A 21,952-nucleotide genomic window follows, 5' to 3' on the forward strand; every position below is an offset into this window, starting at 1 on the left:
CACATGCTTCCCCATTATGGTTTGAAGCATAGAAAATAGAGTGATTCATTTGGCTATTTAAGAAAAATGGTTCTTAGTTCATCAGCAAGGCAGCAATAGATCTGGCAATAGTGTGGCCATGATTCAGCAATGAAACCTGCATGCCAAGCAAAGCATTTTCCCTGTGGGCAATGTGAATATGCACACAAAACCTCTCTGCATGTGAGATCTGGAGGTAAGCCAACTCATGCAGACCATAGTCTGCCCTCAAAACATCCATTCATTGGATAAGTGTTTCATTCTCGTTATATCACACAATCCCCACCCCCCAATATTTTTCATGGTTTCAGTTATTCATCTCAGGCTATGTTGATGTTAGTACACTGTGCAGTTATGGGTACATGTAGCAGTGCCAACTAATGCACACAATATGTGCTGTAGACAGATACAGTTGTGGCCACGGTGGCAGCATGGGAGTCTGCAGTGCTGGATCTTCCCCACATTTTCCAGGTTTTCCCGGACATTACCGGGATTTCAAAGGCAGAATTGACATCTAGGTGAAATATCTGAAAGGTGGTGCTTTTTCCTGGAGCTTAGGCAAGCCAATCGAAAAACTGACTTTGGAGTTTGTCAGTAACTTTCCTAAAAAAAAAAAAAGCTTTTGGGGTGTCCTGGTTTTTATTTTTTGAAATATAGCAACCCTAGTTAAGGCCTCTTGAATCCCAGGCTGGCAAGGACACTAAAGAGGCAACTGCAAAATGAGGCCCTTTGGGTTCATTTGTTTTTTATCCAGGTGACCTGCATATCTTTCTGAGACGCTGAAGATAATCGGTAAGAGACGAAACATTTCCAAAAGGATGGATACACGGTATGGTTACTTCCTCCGTGAAATCCTTCTGGAAATGTTTTGATTCCTGGTTGAATAGCTCTACTTTAAGAAGCCAAAACTTGCATGAACAGAAGCTAAAATCAAACACTTAGAACAATCATTTTAGCCTATCCATGTGTGTGTGTGTGTGTGTGTGTGTGTGTGTGTGTGTTTGTTTCTGATAAAACAGGACCATATTGATAGTGTAATATCTTCAGTTTTACCACTAGAGGGCATTCCTTCCAAGTGTACATTTAGATGTGTAGCCTGAGTAGAAAATAGAACGGCTATTTCTAAATATTTAGGTTCCAAATACAGTGGTACCTCGGTTTACGAACTTAATCCATTCCAGAAGTCCATTCTTAAACCAAAACCGTTCTTAAACTGACGCGTGCTTTCCCTAATGAGGCCTCCCGCTGCCGGTGCCCTTCCACCATTCGGATTCTGTTCTTAGACAGAGGTAAAGTTCGAAAACCAAGACACTATTTCCAGTTTGGCAGAGGTTGTAAACCAAATCATTCTTAAACCAGACTACTGTTCTTAAACCAATGTACCACTGTACCAAGAACCAAAGCAAGAAGCAGGGTGAGATACGGTTTTAAATGCAATAATCTAAACTGATTATAGAATCATAAAATACTTTTGCATATACATACAAACATACACACACATTAATTAAGACAGTGAAAGTTTCAGCTCTAAAACCAAGGCAAGAGTGCCAACTACTTTAACTGCCTGCCTGTTTTATTTTTTATATCCAGATTAGGTTTGGATCCTTAATTTTGACTCTCAACACAAAGTCCTCCAATGAGTGCAATTCTCTCATTCCATTCATAGAGTGAAAACATAAGATCCTGGCCAGAAGTCCATTAAATAATTACCAGCCCTTAATTTCCACTAGCCCACTTGAACCGTAAGAGCACACAGAAAGAGTGGTCAAACCCACTTCTCCCATCCTTTAACCTTATATAGCCTTTTATTATTATAATATTAATATATTATTAATAATAATAATAATAATAATAATAATAATAATAATAATAATAAATTTATTTATACCCCGCCCTCCCCAGCCAAGACTAGGCTCAGGGCGGCTAACACCAAATATATAATACATTAAAAACACAAAAGCAAACGATTGATTAAAATACAGTTCAAAATCACATTTAAAATAAAAATAAAATTAGGTGGGAACCCACGAATCACAACCGTAGGGGTAAGGAATATTAAATGTTCACCAGGCCCAGCCACCCATGCTGGTCCCATGTGGGTCGATAGAAGGAGCCAAGACGTCACTTACATACAGGGTCCCATAGAAAGAGGGAAGAAGGAGGAAGGAAGGGGATCAGACTGGGCCCGGACCAAAGGCCTAGCGGAACAGCTCCGTCTTGCAGGCCCTGCGGAAAGATGTCAGATCCCGCAGGACCCTGGTCTCTTGCAACAAAGCATTCCACCAAGCCGGGGCCAGGGCTGAGAAGGCTCTGGCCCTGGTCGAGGCCAGTCTAATCACCTTGATGCCCGGGACCTCCAAAGTATTATTATTTCTGGACCATAAGGTCCTCCGCGAGGCGTACCAGGAGACACCCTTTCCCCCATGAATTTGACCAATCACCTTTCAAACCACCAAAGCTGGTGGCCATCACTGCCTCCTGCACATCTTACGAAACACAAGATGAACCGTGCATATTTGCCTAACAGAATTCAACAAAGCAGCTGGGCATGACAGGAAAAGGCTATTCAGGTCTGTCTCCGAATAAGGCAGTTCTTGTGTTCTTATATCCCTTATTTGAATGCAGGCTTTATCTTTCTCTCTCACCCAACACACCCACCACCCACCCACCCCTTGCATTTATGTTGCAGTGATTTCTGCTAGACAGAGCCATCTGTAAAGCCATAATAGTTACTCCCAATAGTCCAACTATCTCAGCAGTTCATCTTCTAAACATTTCAGTCTGCACTCCTGAACACCAGAGCTGTAAGGAAATATTTTCTCCGAACCATTTCTAGCAAAGCACCTCAATTGGAATTCTGACAGCTACTCTGCTTTTATTTGACACGTTTCACTTCCAGGACAATTCAAAGCAATTCTGTGACAAAACTTATACTCACCTTCGCATCAAACTGCTATTCACTGCTGACACATATAGAGAGAAAGTATTCATCTCACTATAGTTTAATCATATAGCAGGTGCTGGTGGTTGTTGTTGTTTTTTAAAAAATGCTACATATGGAGGAATCTTCCTCGTTGGCCATGCTACTCAACTATATAAAGTACATCTCAATATGAGAAAATAAGTTCTGAAGGTGTACTGCTCTGCGCAGACTGTACAGTGGTATGTAATTTAAAGCGGTATGTAATTTTAAAGAGATTAATATTGACACACTATTCTAAAGATAGTAGGGAAAATTGACAGGGGTTCCATATCAGATTTCTGTAGCAGATCTGGAGACAGAAGAAAATTCTTAACAGATTCTAAAGGCTGTCTTTTGGATACATGAAATTGCTAAAAATGGTGCATTTTAAGAGGCCTTGTATTTAATGTTTTATACCTCATAACTACAGGAATATTGTAAAACACACATCAAACGGGTATCTTTTTTTAAAGCAAAGGATTCTATGCTTTTGACATGCAAATCTAATACATAGACCCATTTTATTATTTTATATAACCACACAGGTGGCCAACCAGAATTCTGAGGGCTATAAATCCTTGGACTAATTTCATGCAGGTGGCAAGGAAGGGGGTGGAAATGCAGTGGATGCTTGGGTTGCGAATGTGATCTGTGCAGGAGGCACGTTTGCAACCTGCAGTGTTCACAACCCGCAGCATTTGCAACCTGCAGTGCTGCGTCTGCACACCGAAAAAGCGCAACCTGAAGAGTCTGTAACCCGAGGTATGACTGTATGGGGTACCAGAAACAAAGAGAGGTGAGAAGAAAGGGATAAAGGCGTTGGAAAGAGAAGCGTAAAACAATGGGATGGCTTCACCTACCTTTAGCTCTGGTCCCACCTCTCGTCCAGGAGCACCCCAGACAGCGCATCTGCTTCTTTCGTGGGAGTGCAAGCCCATCCAGGGCAGGCAATTGACCAATTTCTCAAACCCAGGACCCACCCTCCCACAGTGCCTCCATCTTGTCAGGATTCAAGCTCAGCTTATTTTCCCTCATCCATCCCACCACAGCATCCAGGGCCCACACAGCCTCTCCTGATTCAGATGTTATCAAGAAACAGAGCTGAGTGTCACCAGTGTGCAGATGCCACCTTGCCCCCAAACTCCTAATGACCTGATGTTACCACCGAATAGGGCCAAGAAAGGTGAACCTGAAACAGTTCATTGGCATGATTAAATCGTCTGACATGTTTTTAGTACCTTCGTTGGGCAAGCAATGGCAAGTTCTTCTATATAAAAAAGAAAGGTGCTTCCAAAACATTGACACAGCATGCACTCCTTTGTCTAAGTTTCCTGGCTTAAAAAGAAGTGGAATCATCATTATTCTCTCTAGTAACTCCCCACTCTCTAGACCCCCACCCCCTGCTATACCAATAAAACACTTGGTTCTTGAGGCTGGGTACTCTGGCATTGTCTGGCACCGGGAGGGGAAAGATCCTTTATCCTTTCCCACCTTCTGAAACCTTCCATGCAAACCCTCAACAGCATTCCAAAGCTACTGTTCCAGCCCAGCTGGAGCCCTGCACAAGACAATTCCTGTTTGGGGCTGGAGCGATTTGTCTTGCTGGTTTCTCCTTGTATATTCATGTTCTTAAAAGGTTCGTGAACAGTATAGAAGGAAAGCTGTGTCCTCCTTGCTCATCTTCTACAGAAATAACTAACGGGTGTCTGCGCGCATTAATGTGAACACAGCTATAAAAGCAATCAACAGCTGGAATTGGTTTGGCAAGTTTGTATTCCACCCCCCCCACCCCATGTTAGAAAGATTCATGTGTTAGATTCCTTCAGTACTCCCTGGGGTTCCTTCTCGGCTCTGGGTTAAAGACTACAGAAGAATGACTCTCAGTTAAAGCTGACTCAGCAGCCCTCTGATCATTTCTTGGGCAAGACTCCACAAACATAACTCAGAATCATTTCCTTCAGGGTCTCTTTTAGTGTTACTTCCCTTAAAGGTTGCCCCGCAACAGCTGTTCAGCTTCCCCACAATTCTTTCCGCTAGAATCTTACTCAATGTTGCTCAGGTTTAAGTTTTGCAATAATATTACCTGTGACAACCAGTCATTGGTCAGGCTGGGGCTACTACCCCTAAACCTCTTAACTGTGGAGTTGTTAAGTAAATTGGATTACTCCAGAGACAGAATGACTGAGGACTGTGAAATGCAGGCACTATAGCATATCTGTATGTGGTCTTGAAACATCTTGCAGAGAAGGGTGGAATTAAAAAGAAGACTACTATCACCACTTAAAAGAGAGGTGATTAGGATGCTGTGTTAAGGGATTTGCCTGAAATTGTGTGATCAAGCTGAAGGTCTGAAGAGGGCTTTTAAGTGTGTTCTATTAGGCACACTTAGAAACCTCCCTTCCAGCAGGAATCCTGGCTTATTGGGATTTCCCATTTGGGGGAGAGTTTCTAAGTGTTTTCAGTAGAAAATGGAACACACTTTTTCCTTGAAGAAAAAGTGGGCTATAAATGTAACAGATAAGCAAACAAATGAGGAGCAAATACAAGGGTGAGGGGGGGGGGATATGGAGATCAGTACAGTGGTACCTCAGGTTAAGTACTTAATTCGTTCCGGAGGTCCGTACTTAACCTGAAACCGTTCTTAACCTGAAGCACCACTTTAGCTAATGGGGCCTCCTGCTGCCACCGCGCCGCCGGAGCACGATTTTTGTTCTCATCCTGAAGCAAAGTTTTTAACCTGAAGCACTATTTCTGAGTTAGCGGAGTCTGTAACCTGAAGCGTATGTAACCTGAAGCATATGTAACCTGAGGTACCACTGTAATTTAAATGATAACACTGATAAAAATGTTAACATAGTAAAAAAGGAAAACAAAAAAAAATAATAATTACTATAGGTTCCAGATGAGCCTCTTTAATGACAGCATTCCCCCACTGGAAGACCACCATTGAAAAAAGCCTCTCCCTCATAGACTCTCTCTGTTATGTCAAGAGTGAAGGAACACTCATAGAATGGCCTCTGTTGATGATCTTAAGGCCTGAGTAGATATGTATGGAAACAGGTGATCCTTCAGATCCAGGAGATCTGAAGCTGCATAAAGATTTATAGATCAAAACCAGCACTTTGAATAGGCTCTCCCTGAGAAGGTTAGAAAAGGCTAAACTACAAACCCCTAACAAGGCAGTCTAACCTGATGCACTGAGGAACAGCTTGAGTTTACACTACATATAAATAAAACAGAGTTTAGCTTATTACATCTATGGAACGTAAATTGAGCCACAGCTTCCTTTCTGTTTCAGAGTTAGTTCCTGGGAATTCTTAAAGGGGTTGGCAAGCAACCTCCCTTGATTCCACTGCATTATGGGAAATATTAAGTCCTTAAGGTAGGCTGGCAATTCAAAGAGGGAAATGAAAGGACTGGTAGGAGGTGTATAATATTCCTAATTAACATGGAGGGCTAAATTAAATGACATTTGCGAGTGAGAGATTATTTATGAATAGGGAAGGCACCTGTTCATCCAGTTTCAGCATCTACTGGTAAAGAGATCACATCACCTGACTGGTTTTAACCAGGCTAACCAAACTTTATATACTCAGGTATATTGAGATGTCCAATCTCAATGTTATGTACTGGACATTTTTTTTCCATTTGTTTATAGGTTTTTATTGAATTTTTAATAGAAACAAGGAACAAAATCAAACAAGACATAACAAACCATAATAAAACAAAACAATACTTACTTTATAGGAATATGGGGAGTTGAAGCAGGCGGTGGAATGTGTGGCTGGCAGTGCAGACCAACCCAGTGTGTTCATTCATTTATGCAAACAGATCTGTACATGGAGTCCCCATGTCTGAAAGTTTTCCACCTTGCTTGTACTTTTGCTTCTCACAGTCATGTTTGTAATTAATTGTCACACCTTCTGTCCATTGTACAATCAAACTTAAATATGCATACCTTAATTCAGGTCAAGGTGTGCATGCACAAAAGTAATTGTACAATGGACAGAAGACGTAACAATTAATTTTAAACATGTATGCCTTGACCTGAATTACTACATACGAGAGAGTAAATTTTAGGTGGGAGCTGTTAACTTGTACTTCAAGCAACAGTTTCCTCTGTCGTATATTAAGTTGCTTTCAATTAATGGTTTCAATAGTGGTTTCCTATGCTATGTGATAGGTAAGTGTTACATTAAAAGCATATTCAAATCACATGCTTAGGACTAGTCATACCTCAATGAAGCAGCCATGGGGACTCCCAATCTGGGAGCTCCTTGGAGAAAGAGGTGGGATATAAATGCAAAAAATAAAATAAAATAAAGTTGAAGAAGTAGACTTCTTTGTAGGAAAACTGAATCTATGTATTAGATTTCCTCCTTTGTTCAGCCTATGTATTTGTAAATAAACACAAACATTAAAAAATACTTGAGACACTTGCCAGGTATGTCTCTTTAAGACACACCTCTCTGCAACCCCTCAACCCATGTCCAAGCTGGGAAACCACATAATTCCCACTGTTATGTACTGAAGTTCTCACCCTGGGCCAGCAGGGGGATACTGTAGATAGTTATGCAAATGAAGGATTGAAAGTGACGTTCAGTGATTGGATAGTTTGTATGCAAATGAAGGATCGAAAGTGACGTTCAGTGATTGGCTAGTTACAGAATATGGGTACTGTTGCATTCTAGTGGAGCTCTATATAAGCAGGCTGACTGAGCTCCTCAGTTCTGTTCTGTTCCAGCTTACAAATAAAGAGCTGCTTTGGAAGAATCACTGTGTCGTCTGATATGTTCGCCCACAACTTAACACCCACCACTCTGAGTATACAATCTGAGCAATTCTTTGATAACCTGTATGCCAGGAAAAGATGGTCAATCTCTTTTTGACACCTTGATCAACGCAGGTCCTGGCAGGTGCCTTTCCTCACTGTGCAACTAAGCCCACTGGATACACCTTGCAATCTGTCAGTCAAAGCCTCCTGACTAAACAGAATCTAAATATCAAAATGGTGCCAATATTCAATTCTCCCTCACTTTTGAGTATCTAAAGATACTAATAGATGATAATAAATAATACATTTTTATTTATACCCCACCATTCCCAGTTCAGAAAACCGGGCTCAGGGCGGCTAACAACAAATTTAAAACACTTAATTGATGCAACAAAAAAACGGCATAGAATACAGTATAAAACATGAATAACAATAAATTCAGAATTCAAAAATCAATTTAGGGAGAAAATCCATCCAATAAACATTAGATGATTACCAGGGCTAGCTGGCTAAATTAGTCCTATTTGAGCCAGCGAGGAGACCAGGGGAGAATTAGCTGTGGGATCCCAGAGCGGGTAATCTTCACAAAAAGGGGAGGGGGAGGGAAGGAAGGAAGGGGAATAAAAGATCAGGCTAAGTTCAAATTGAAAGCCAGGCAGAATAGCTCTATCTTACAGACCCTGCAGAAGGAAGTTAAATCCTGCAGGGCCCTGGTCTCATGGGACAGAGCATTCCACCAGGTCAGAGCCATCACTGAGAAGGCTACATGTCATTTCTACACTTGATGTGACCCTCCTCATGAATTGCACTTTCCCAACGGGTCTCCCATAGGTTAGCTTGATCTTGTAATGTTTGGGCATCATCCTAAAGCATCATTCTATCTTTTTTCCTTTGGTCTCTCAAGCCAGCTTCCATTCAGTTTGAAAATGTAAGTCATGGTTAAGCTGAGACATATATATATATATATATATATATTTGAGGTACATATACAGATGACAGCTTCATTGAGTAGGTGTTTGGTGTGGGGAAACAAATCAGGCAATGTGCATTGGGCAGAAACATCCCCACTCCACCTCTGGTGTTTACAGCAATGACAAAAAATGACGCGACACACAATGGGGAAAATGACGCCATTGCTTTTTAAACCATGAGTGTGCATTTAGCCTTAGAGGTGAGGAAGAGAGTGGTAGCTGAATGACCACTGTTGTGACTGACCACCCTCATGCAGTTTTGGCACAAAAGCACTTCAGAATGCCATAAGCTTCCTGCTACCTCATCCCAATGGAAACTGAACTTGGAAAAGTATTGAACTCTTGGGACTTCTTACTGTTTAGAGAATTGTGGTGCACTGAGCGCTATTGATATCACCAGGAACCAAACATTCATCGTACAAAATGACCCTCTTACAGCACAATCCTCCACATGTCTACCTGGAAGTGCTACTATGTTCTATGAAGCTTACTCCCAGGTAAGTGCTCATAGGTTTGTAGCTTTAGTTGTCAGCCAAACAATCAATGGATTCATAAATCTTTCTATGGCCTCACAGTTGTACTGCATGATAGGTCATGCCTTTGCAAACAGCCTTCCAGTTCATCCAGGTTTCTAATTAACCATGTGCATTGGATCTTTAGAATATATAAACGATGCAGCATTAACTTCATGTAGGCTCTAGCAGTGATGTGTTTTCATGTGTAGGTGTGTCATTAAAAGGCTTCCTTGAAGGACAACTTTGTGATGTAAACATAAGATGGGCGAGGCCTTAAATGAGCAGTGGCACCAATGCATTATGATAAGCTAGTTGTTTGTTTACAGTTCTCTGTCCTGGCAAACTGATGTCTTCAACTGCACTAGATAGAAGCTTGAAATAATTCTGCTGCACAGGCAGAAGCAACACTCGGAAGTTGACCACAGGCCAGCAAACGCCACAATAAATCCAGCAACAAAAAGTGGTCCTGGAGACAGCCCCAAGTGGTGTCAAAAATTCCCTCTTGTACCCCAATATTCCTACACTATTTGGGGAGTGAAGTCCTTGGTTGGGCCACCCTGCTGAAGTCAAGAAGTATATTTTCTTCCTTCTCTGTGGTTGGGAGATGTTCTTCAACCCTATCCACCGCTGACGGTTTAGCCACCTGTCCAGCAGAAATATCTGTTGCTTGACTTTTGCTGCGTTATTTGGCATGGGCATAGTAAACCATGTATAAACGGCTGCTGAGGCTAAGCTAGGAAGTAGGAAGGGAATAGAAACACCTGTGTGAGGAAGTCATAGAACATGGCATGCTGACACCAAGAGGCAAACTCCACCCATCTGTTTCAGTGCTACAGATTTTCTCCGGCTAGACTTGTTTTAAAAGTGTGTCATGGTGTAATTATAACATCCTTGTGATCTTAAGCCTTTCCTTTCAAGGTATACTAAATGGCAGCAGGCCACCAGAGATTATTCAGGATATGGTAGACACCTAGTAGAACAAGATCTGGTAGAACAAGGAGGATGCTGTTTTTCTTCAGCTTGGCTTGTTGAATTAAGTCAATAAAACCAGGACATGAGGTACCAATAAAGATGATATATACCATCTAGCACAGATTTGTGCATACATATACTGTATATATCCATCTGGATCTATGAGAGTTGGAGCATCATCCTATACATGCTTTCTTGGATGTAAGTCCCACTGTGTTTGATGCAACATTTTCAATTGCCCAGGGGACTGCAACTTGAAGTGAATTGCACATTTACAGCTATTTTGTGATTTAACATATATAATGCTGAAAATTAGGCAAAGAGATTTTTATAGTCTCTTTTCAAAGTGGCATTTGTGCACGAAAATATCTACAATCTGTAAAGGGGGAAATCATAGCTACTGTCAAAGTGTCCCAAAGTGTACATGCATAATGGTAACAACGTTTCTTGAGAAACTAACAATACAATTCTATGCATTTTTGAGAACAATTAACTTTTATTACACGGTCACAGAACTGATGAAAACAAATTGAAACTCAAAAGTCATAAAACTCCAACAGTTATACAGAAACAAACTAATATACAATTAACCTAAGAAAATCCCTTGCAGCAGAAAAAAGGAATCTAGCAACTGTTACTGTTATTATTTTATTTGTGTCAGCCAATAAGTAGGCCAATTTATAATTCACAAGTCCTTCCTGGATATTTTAGTAGAATGGGAGTGAAAAATTTGTTTCACCCATCTCTGGAAAAGTACCATTTGAAAACAACATGTCTTAATGTTTCTATTGCTCTATTCCAGGCATAGGCAAACTCAGCCCTCCAGATGTTTTGGAACTAAACTCCCATCATCCCTAGCTAACAGGACCAGTGGTCAGGAATGATGGGAGTTGTAGACCCAAAACATCTGGTGGGCTGAGTTTGCCTATGCCTGCATAGGCTCAGAGCCATTCAATATATGGAGTACCCAAAAAATTGCCACACAGTACAGCAGAGAAGGAGGACAATTAAATCATATACATGTTTACTCAAAAGTAAGCTCCACAATGCTCAAGGGATCCTGCTTCCAGGTAGGTATGTACAGGACTGCAATCTAAATGCATTTGTTAAACAATATATACTTATATATCATTTTCTAAGAACAATTGCAAGACAGCACAAAATGGAGAAAATGAAAATAATTAATGTGATAGGGAAGAACTGCTTAGCATATTACAGGGATCACCAATGCAGCATTCACAGGCACCATTACCCCCTCTGGTACCTATGAAAGATCTTAGTAAATATCCACTCAAAAATATTTTGCTCTTCCTGCTCAGTTCCTGTTTGCACTGAGTCAGTTTCTTCTCCATTGAACATGTCCCTTAAACATGTACACACTTTACTGGAGGCCAGAATTGGGCACCCACCCTCCCATCTCTTCTGAACTGAGGAGACGTGCAAAGAGCTTCTCTTTCTGATTGTGTGTGGTAGTGGCTGCCTTTTCCCTCATTGATGGGGCAGCTGATAGGGGGCATGTCCACACAATTCTGAAGTCCTGTCTTTTTGTTGGATTTAGTCATATGCCACTTTTCCACAATGAGCTGTGTCCTACTGCAAACGTTCAAAGCATCAATATACAGAGCACTGGGAAACATGCGAAATACAGAAGATGACGGTTAAATTAAAAGATGACAAAAATCAACCATGTGGCAAAAACAGTATAAATTCCATATTACCCCCCCCCAAAAAAAACACCCTTAACAATCTAGTCTTAAGCACATAAATACAAAGCAAAACAAGTCAACCAACAATTAAGTTTCTGGTACCAGTTTTGCTGTACTCCAAGCAGCCTGGCTTAAATACAGTTCAGAGGGTAGATGGCATCCGCTTGTTAAGATAGGGCAGGTATTATGCCATAACCCCATGACCCCAGCCTGGTTCCCACAGCACATTATCAAAATTCCAGTGTGGAGGCAAGCTGTCTAACAGCTTGTTATGTTGATGCCTTTTTTGGTGGCAGTAATAAGAGCATGATATGCAATCTCTGCAAAATAATACTTATAGTTCTATTGCATGGCATACAGAGCAGTTTCAGTTGAGGTGCGCCAGCTTGGTGTGACCTGTGACCTGTTGGTTACAATATACTGTTTGTTTACTTTCTGCAACTGTGATTTTCTATTTGTGTGTATTTAGGTTATGAGATTTGGATCATTGTTCTTCCACTGGTGGGTCAGGAGTTCAAAACAGATCATGTAGGATATCCTGGCAATTGGGGGGTTGTGTATCCACACCTGCCCAATGGTGTTGTGGGTGGGTGTATACCAAGATCACAATCACTACTTCATTCTTGATTCACCTGGGGCATGTGTAGAAAGGAAGAGGCATGGGTAACCTAATCAAGGGGAGGGTTTTTTAATGTGTACCAAGTAACCACACCTTCACAGACCACAGAATCTAGAATTTATCTAGATTGAAAGCAGCACGCTGAAGACGAGCATGAGCAATTCTGGAATGAAAATGAGTATTTTCTGGAATGAAATATTTTCTGGAATGAAAATAAAATATATTGGGCTACAAACGGGTCAGTATATACACACAAACTGTAGAGTCATGTTGCCTTAACATAGTTTAGCTAGACCTTTGCATCCATAACCCATCAACCAGAGTAATTGAAGGGTGGTAAAGGGCTGGAATTCCTCCTGCTCTTCCAATGTACACTTATAAGTTATGAGGAGATTCTGATTCACATTTGAGATAACAAACAGGAAACCAGGCAGAGGTAGTTAGTTATTATGAGTTATTTAAAGCAGACATCGGAGGTGTGATCTTGAATATGCACCCTCAGATTCAAATAACAGGAAGCTAGACTTTGTATATGTATAATGAACAATGCTGAGTTATAAACACTCAAATATACATTTAACTTCAGGCAAAATAATGTTTTCACTGCAGTTAATGCTGCACATGTGAATAATATGATGCATACCTATCCATCTTCACAAGCCTGAAGGCTGCTTATTTACAAAGTTCTTATTGTCTAAAATAATTGGCACTGGAGCTCAAATCTGCTGGACGTCACTCTCTCTGCCCTATCATCTGGCCGTATCATCTCGCTCTAGTTTAGCCTTCCACAACATGGTACCCTGCAGATATTTTGAACTACAGGAAAACAAAGTTGATTACTGGTGTGTTCTTGACAGCCTACTGACTGTCACAGAAGTGACTTCCACATAATAGGGTATATGGCTACAGTGCATTGTATCCAATGTTACTCCTACTCCGAGTAGACACATTGAAAATAATGGATATGACTCACTTGGTTGGATACAACTGGTATAAACATGACTTCAGAGGTTATATCCAGTAGTGGACTTTGGGCTCTGAAATTTCAGTAGCAACGCTAAAATTTGGTGATTCCCCCCCCCCACCTCTCATGCTCCATTCTACAGCATTGTAGTGGTGCCCCCTGCAGCCCAACACCCAGTGCTGCTGCACTGATTAAACTAAAACAGCTTCTGTTGTATCAGCTGCTAAAACCCTCTTGAAACCTATTTGCTATAATCATGACAAACTGTATTTTTTGAAAAAGGGCCTTCGTATACCAATTCCATCATTTCAAATGTCATACCATCTCCAAGGTGTCTTAGCACTGATATATATCTGAAATAGGCCTACAATCCTTTCTTATCATTTCACTTCATTTCACAAATTATCCAACTCCCAACTGACAAAAATATGTATTTGCTGTTGACCTTAGCGACACCATTCAAAACATTTATGAGAGTCTTCTTTCAATACTGCAAGGTATTAATGTGCATATGGAATAATACTGTTGACTTCCAACAATTTTCACATTCTGAATTTCAATGCAAATTTCAGCCCTCTAGGTTCCCAGTCACTGAAAAAAAAACCATATGCAGCCATGTTGGTCTATTAGGGGAAAAAGTCCAAAATAGTACAGCAGTACTATTTCCTGACGTTTTGTTTTAATAAATGTATTACCATATTGTGGATTTCATTTTGCACCTGGCACTCAGTAAACACCTCATTTATCTTTAGACCTGAACTTTTTAGCTTTACACTAGCATGTTGAAATGAATAACAACCTGTTTTTTCAGTCTCAGTATAAAGCCTATTGCAAGCATGACAAATGAAGGCAAGCTGACCTGTATATATGCTATATGTGGTTTCTACTTACACTGGACGAAATTTTGGTACTTTATGATCTTGACATCTGTGAAAGACTAATGTTCTATGGGTGCGATCATTTAAATTTTGTGCAAAAACAGGAGAAGTTTGAAAAATAATTTGGGGAATGTCCATGAACAAATAGCAGTAGGCAGAAGGCTCAAGCAGACAAGATGAGAGTGAAGACAAAGTCCTGCTGCATCCATGAAAGCTGCCAATCAGAGTTTACAATTACGATTTATACCCCTCCCTTCAAGCATGCTATCTGGATGGCTTATCATAAAATATTAAAAACACTGTAAGATAACTCATAAATAAAAATAAGCTAAACCTGTAAAATTGGTAAAAGTAGCATTAAAAATACTATCAAAACAATCAGAATAAAACAAAACAAGTTCACAGTACGGGCCACATGATCTCCTGCAATGATTTTGCAAAGTTTTTTGCAGATAAAGTTGCTCAGATTCGGGAAGAGGTAGACGCCACCGTGGGAGCAGGGCCGGGGCGGGAGAGTGCTAGAGTCCTGTCTAGTCAAACTGCGTGGGATCAATTCCAATCTGTTACCTCCGAGGATGTGGACAGGCTGCTTGGACGAGTGAAACCAACCACCTGTCTCCTTGATCCTTGCCCATCCTGGCTTATAAAAGCTAGCCGGGAAGGGCTGGGCGATGGGCTTCGTGGGGTGGTGAATGCTTCCCTCTGTGAGGGAGCCTTCCCAGACCCGCTGAAAGAGGCGGTTATTAAACCGCTTCTTAAAAAACCATCTTTAGATGCGGCCACGATGGCCAACTATCGCCCAGTCTCAAATCTTCCATTCTTGGGCAAGGTGATTGAACAAGTGGTTGCTGAACAACTCCAGGCATGCCTGGAAGAAGCGGACCATTTGGATCCCTTCCAGTCAGGATTCAGGCCTCATCACGGGACTGAAACTGCCTTGGTCGCACTGGTTGATGATCTCCGGCGGGCTAGGGACAAAGGTGAGAGCTGTTTCCTAGTTCTGCTGGATCTCTCAGCGGCGTTTGATACCATCGACCATAACATCCTTCTGGACGGGAGCTGGGAGCTGGGGGCACTGTCATACAGTGGTTCCGCTCCTTCCTCCTGGGCCGTGCTCAGAAAGTGGTGGTGGGGGATGAGTGTTCAGACCCCTGGGCTCTCACTTGTGGGGTGCCTCAGGGTTCTGTCCTCTCCCCCATGCTTTTCAACATTTACATGCAGCCGCTGGAAGAGATCATCAGGGGGTTTGGGCTGGGTGTTCATCAGTATGCGGATGATACCCAGCTCTACCTCTCTTTCAAATCAGAACCAGTGAAGGCGGTGACGGTCCTGTGTGAGTGTCTGGAGGCGGTTGGAGGATGGATGGCAGCTAACAGATTGAGATTGAATCCTGACAAGACAGAAGCACTGTTTCTGGGGGACAGGAGGCGGGCAGGTGTGGAGGATTCCCTGGTCCTGAATGGGGTAACTGTGCCCCTGAAGGACCAGGTGCGCAGCCTGGGAGTCATTTTGGACTCACAGCTGTCCATGGAGGCACAGGTTAAATCCGTGTCCAGGGCAGCTGTGTACCAGCTCCATCTGGTACGCTGGCTGAGACCCTATCTGCCTGTGGACTGCCTCGCCAGAGTGGTGCATGCTCTGGTTATCTCCCACTTGGACTACTGCAATGCGCTCTACGTGGAGCTACCTTTGAAGGTGACCCGGAAACTACAACTAATCCAGAAGGCAGCAGCAGCAACTGGTGATTGGGAGCGGCCGCCGAGACCATATAACACCGGTCTTGAAAGACCTACATTGGCTCCCAGTACGTTTCCGAGCACAATTCAAAGTGTTGGTGCTGACCTTTAAAGCCCTAAACGGCCTCGGTCCAGTATACCTGAAGGAGCGTCTCCACCCCCATCGTTCTACCCGGACACTGAGGTCCAGCTCCGAGGGCCTTCTGGTGGTTCCCTCACTGCGAGAAGCCAAGTTACAGGGAACCAGGCAGAGGGCCTTCTTGGTAGTGGCGCCCTCCCTGTGGAACGCCCTCCCACCAGATGTCAAAGAGAACAACAACTACCAGACTTTTAGAAGACATCTGAAGGCAGCCCTGTTTAGGGATGCTTTTAATGTTTGATGTATCACAGTATTTTAATATTCTTTTGGAAGCCGCCCAGAGTGGCTGAGGAGGCCCAGCCAGATGGGCGGGGTATAAATAATAAATTATTATTATTATTATTATTATTATTATTATTATTATTATTATTATTACTTGAAGCTGGAAAAATCAGAATGGGCACCAGGTGAGCCTCTAAAATTAGGGTGCCACAACTGACAATGTCCCTCTCCCTGGTGGGCTCCCACATCTTTAGATGGTGGAAAAACCTGGAGAAAGGCTTTTGATGATGATCTCAAACTATGGAGAAGTGCATTTGAAGCAGATGAGGTGCTCCTCATGGTCCCTGTGCAGGATGTTCATGGTGTGGGGCCATGTGGGTCTTTTCAGTGGTAGCCCCCTGCACATGGAGGTTCCCCTCCATGGAGGACCCCTTCTATTTACCGGTAGTTTCAGGCAGCTAGTTAAGGTACACCTTTTTAGGTGGGCATTTGGAGAAACCTGATCTGATAAATTGATTAGTTGCTGCTGCTTTTGGTAGATTGTTATTTAGTAAATTGTTATGCAGCTGTTGTTTATTTTAAAGGTTGTGTTAGTTTATTGACTTTATACATATATGTATGTGTGTTAGTTTATTGACTTTATACATATATGTATGTGTGTGCGTGTACACACACACTGCCCAATAAAACATCTAGCCTTTCCTTTCCTTTTCTTTTCTTGGGATTAATTCACCCAATCACCTACATGGGCTCTTTTTGCAGCTCCTTCATCTGGTTTGTATTATTCTGTTTTCTGTAATTACCTTATGGTAGACAAGCTAGTGTATTGTCAAGTATTTTCAACAGCTAAAATAAAATATTGTTTCCTAAGTACGCCTGGTTGGGGAAAGTTTTGTTTTCTATTTGCTTATGCAACACAGCTGTATCATAACTAATAAAAGTAGTGATGCCTTGTGGGAGACATTAGGTAGGTGGGCAACCTATGACCCTCCAGGTGTTGAGACATCCCTCAGCATCCCTGACTACCATCGATGCTGACTGGGGCTCCTGAGAATAAGGAGTCTGGGGTAACCCAAGAGCCACAAGCACGCGTCCCTGGTTCCACGAGGAAAATAGCAGCAGCAGCCACGAATGTGTGTGTGTTTTACATGAGGGCCCAGCAGAAGATGTGCCATTTATTCCACCGCCAGCCAAACGCCCTTGGCCAGGTACTCAAGGCGAATTGGGGCGGGTGAGGTGCTCCAAACCTCCCCAGTGATTTCCTAAGAGAGGGCTCCAGGCAAGCAACGGGTTAAAAGCGGGTTTAACCGAAACAAACGACCAACCGCACTACGTGCAAACCCGAATCGCCGCCTCCTGCCGCACGTGACAGCAAAATCTACCCACTCGCCGCCTCCTCCTCCGCGCCACCACCCGCCAATCACCAGCACCGCTCGCTCGCCCGCCCGCCTCCTCCAGCTTCCCTAGGGTCAGTGGGAAGAAAGACAACACTGCTTCCCTCTCCCCCCCCCCCCGCCGCCCGCCTCCTATTATCGCGGGAGCCGTTTGGAGCTCTCGCGAGACTTGGCGGCCCCACTCTGCTCCCCCTTCCTCCCTCCTCCCCGCCGGCTGCGCTCCTCCCCTTTCCTCCTCCCTCCCCTCCTCTCTCTCTTGCGCCGCCGCCGCCCCCGCCGGATCTGTCTGTGTCTCTGCGTGAGGGGAGGGGGGGCCTGTTCGGCCCTGCGCACTGAGCGATGTTTGGCCGCCATCGCGGCGGAGAAGGAGGAGGAGGCGCAGGAGGCTGAGGGAGCCGCCGCCGCCACCGCCGCCGCCGCGTACAGACGGCCACTTGGGCCTGCCTCGCCTCAGCCTCGCCTCTCCGCCCGCCCTCGGAGTGAAGGTCGCCGCCGCCTGAGGGGGGCTTCTCCCCGGCCCCGTTTCCCTCTCCCCGCCCCTCAGGAAAGGGGGGCTCCGCTCCCGCCGGGCCCGAAGATGTCGAACCTGAGCAAGGGGACCGGCAGCCGGAAGGACACCAAGATGCGGATCCGAGCCTTCCCGGTGAGTGAGGGAGCGAGAGGGACGTCGCGGCGCCGGGCCGGGACCGGGGCCTGGCGACGAGACGAGCCGCCGGCCGCGGCCTTGCGTGCAAGGGAGCCCGGTCTCTTCGCCGCCCGACCTGGCTTGTCACAGGGGCGTCTGTGGGGCGGCGGAGGGAGCGGGCCGCGGGCACTGAGTAGAGGCCCTCCGGGGAGCCCCTCAGGAGAGGCTGTCAGCGGGCGGGGAGCCCAAGTTCCCGTCCCAGGAAAGGGAGAGGCAGGTTAGAGGGCCCGGCGGCCCAGGGCCCGGCGGCCCTAGCCCCGCCGCCCCAGGAAAGGGGCTCTGGGGAGATCGCGGCTTTCCCCTCGGGCCCTTGACAATGGCCTGCCTAGTACAGCGCCTGTTATTTAAATAATAATAATGACAATAAATTGGGTGAAGGTCTTAACAACACACATACACACACACACACTCGCCCGAAGAGTCCAACGTCATACTAGTTCTGTATCAACTTCAAACTTGTTGTGTTTTTTTGTGTGTTTTTTTGTATTGCCAGTATCAATAAATGAAGCTGAATATTGTAAGGATTTTGACACCGGACAGTTTTTATGACATTTCCCCCCCTCTGTGGGGTTGTCATACGGGGAGGGAGCATTTTCGAGGTGATTTGTACCGTAAATTACCTCATATCTTTCCTGACAGATAGTTGTTTCAGCTGAAGATTGAAAGCCAATGGACACCCAAGATGAAGGCCTGGGTTTGTTTGTTTTTTGTAACGTGTAAAGTTTTTGTTTTTGTTTTAAGGATATCTGACTTGCTGATTGCCAAAGTACTGGAGTGTTTATACACATACATATATGCTTAAAAGGAGATGTTTGGTTGTACGTCTTTTAGGCTTGAGCAAAAGTTTTTGTTGCGTTTGAGTCAGGAAACTAGTGGCAAATAATTGTTGCCTTCACAAAGAAACTGGCTCTACCTGTTTATGTGAATGAACTAACAACTGTCACCGTCAGCATTTGATCAACCTGCAGTTCCATTCTCAAAATTAAACTTGTATTTATATATTTTAAGTTATTACTGCCCAATCCTATTTACTCATAAGCCCAATTGAAACCATTAGTATTTTCTTCCAAGTCAGCATAGTTAGATTAGGAAAATTAACTCTGACAAAGAGCAACAAAACTTGCTTATTATATATTTACCCTGTTTTTCAGCTAAGATTGACTCCCTGAATGACAATGTAATAGATTCTGAAGATAAAGAGATCTGTGTTTTTAAATAAAGTGCTGTGTTCTTAGGAGCTGTTGAAAGTACAACATGTTAGTCAAGTTAATTTTGAAATGTCTTAAAGTTGGTTTTGGCTGCCTGAATAGCAGTGGGAGATGCTATCATGATAATCAACAATGACAGTTGCTTACAGTGTTTTACAATTATTCTCTAAGTAAAACATATATTACAAGTGTTTCTTGAAGCCTTTTAAATTTGGATGATGAGATTTATGCATCAAACACTTGGTTGTATATGGGAGTTGAACAGATTGAGAGAAACAAAGTTTGCAGTCAGGGTAAACATTTTTCATTTTCCTTTCTTGCAGATGAGCCTATAAAATGTTAGTGGGTGAAGAATGTTCACACAGCCTTCTCACACAAAGTAGAACATTGTTTTCCCTGTAAAAGTGTTTTTTGTTAGCAGTTGTCATAATTGTGGCTCATTCTAGAAATATATTTTAAAATAGCTATATTTAATGCCTACTTAGTGGGGAGGGTACATAGACATCATGAGCTGAAGATAATTAAAATAACCATTGTTAAAGCAAACTAACAGTAGTCTTCAACATTTTTGGACCTGGGACCGTCATTTAACTCAAAGATGTATTTGGGGACCCAGTTTCTTTGTATTTCCCCCCTTACTACATATGTGTGTTTGTGCATGTTTTTATATGTATGTATTGTGGTAGTGCTGCATTTGCACCCTACCTTGGATCAGACTGATCTGGAACTGAGTCCAACCCACCAGTTGGAGCTAATTTCTAGACAGGTTTATATACAGTGGTACCTTGGTTTAAGAACAGCTTAGTTTATGAACAACTTGGATTAAGAACGCTGCAAACCTGGAAGTAGCCGAACATGTTCCGCTTCCTGTTTAGTGTGTTCCATTTGTAAATTGAGTGCCCCACTGCTATGGGAAAGCACGCCTTGGTTTAAGAAAGCTTTGGTTTAAGAACAGACTTCCAGAACGGATTAAGTTCATAAACCGAGGTACCACTGTATATATAAACTGCCATTCTTTACCATCCAACTTCCAGCAGCAGCAAAACAAAGCAAAAACAACAAAACCTTGTGTTTTTTCCTTGAGGCATACCTTTTCGTGTTTTGGCCTGGGAGGGGGAACATATTTTTAACTCAGCTCTTTAGAATACAGTGGTACCTCAGGTTACATACGCTTCAGGTTACACACTCCGCTAACCCAGAAATAGTGTTTCAGGTTAAGAACTTTGCTTCAGGATAAGAACAAAAATCGTGCTCTGGCGACACGGCGGCAGCAGGAGGCCCCATTAGCTAAAGTGGTGCTTCAGGTTAAGAACAGTTTCAGGTTAAGAACGGACCTCTGGAACGAATTAAGTACTTAACCCGAGGTACCACTGTATCGTGGGGAAGGGTTGCATCTAAGTAATTTGACCGAAGGCTGTCAGTAGGCAAGAAGTCACTGAGCTACCGATAGAAGCAAAGATCTTCAGTACATGGGTACCAAGCACGGTGCAACTTATTCAGCAAAAAAGCAGCATTAGAAAATCAAGAGGAATGACAAAAAGATAGATGCCCACAATTCAAAGTTGAATTATGGGGATAATTAACCACGATCTACACTAGTTTATACATAAAGTATGTACAATGTAGTATTGATCACATGCTGAGACAGCCTTACTTAGTCCATATATTGACCTTGGATTGGGTTGATGAAAGTTTTGAATTTGTGCTAGTGGGTTGTAAAATTTTGTGGACAGAATTAATTGTTGCATAAGTAGACTTGCATTTGTGCCTTAACCTTCCTTCCCCTTAAATAACACCCCCAACCTGTTCCCAAAATCCACTCCAGAAGGCCTTCTAGCCTTCTGTTCTACTTGTGCACAAACAGCATACAACCCTGTGAGAGACCCCTAATAAAATCTGATGGGTTACACTTAATGACCTATAAAGTGCTTTCTAACCGACTTTATCATTCATAGGGGAACACACTGAGAGAAAGCATATTTTTCTTTGGGAGTTAAGGGATCAACTGACCTAAGTTCAATATAGTAATTGAACAGGTCATTATATTGATCACAATATCTGCTTTTTAATTCAGTGCCTGTTATGTGATCTTAATGTCTGTTAAATGTCAAATGAAGTAAAGTAGGATATAGATGTAATAAATAAAAGTTCTTTTGCTCCAACAGAAATTTGGACAGATTCTGAAAACC

The 21,952-nt window shown here is 43.0% G+C and overlaps 2 protein-coding genes across 3 annotated transcripts in view; one reads left to right on the forward strand and one right to left on the reverse strand.

Annotated features, from left to right (window-relative positions):
* Positions 1-21,952, reverse strand: part of LOC310762549 (uncharacterized protein) — a 537,990-nt gene that overhangs the window by 400,370 nt on the left and 115,668 nt on the right. The gene's annotated exons all lie outside the window — the stretch shown is intronic.
* Positions 18,029-21,952, forward strand: part of CUL3 (cullin 3) — a 45,737-nt gene continuing 41,813 nt past the window's right edge. The window contains exon 1 of one of the 2 annotated variants that reach the window (XM_083613752.1): positions 18,029-18,513. In XM_083613752.1, coding sequence (XP_083469878.1) covers positions 18,448-18,513 — 66 coding nt within the window. In that variant the 5' untranslated portion in view covers positions 18,029-18,447. The remainder of the gene's footprint in view (positions 18,514-21,952) is intronic. The other variant, XM_083613751.1, reaches the window with a different exon arrangement.

This window comes from Podarcis filfolensis, assembly GCF_964270895.1.
Source record: "Podarcis filfolensis genome assembly, chromosome: 5".
NCBI classification, from domain to species: Eukaryota; Metazoa; Chordata; class Lepidosauria; order Squamata; family Lacertidae; genus Podarcis; species Podarcis filfolensis.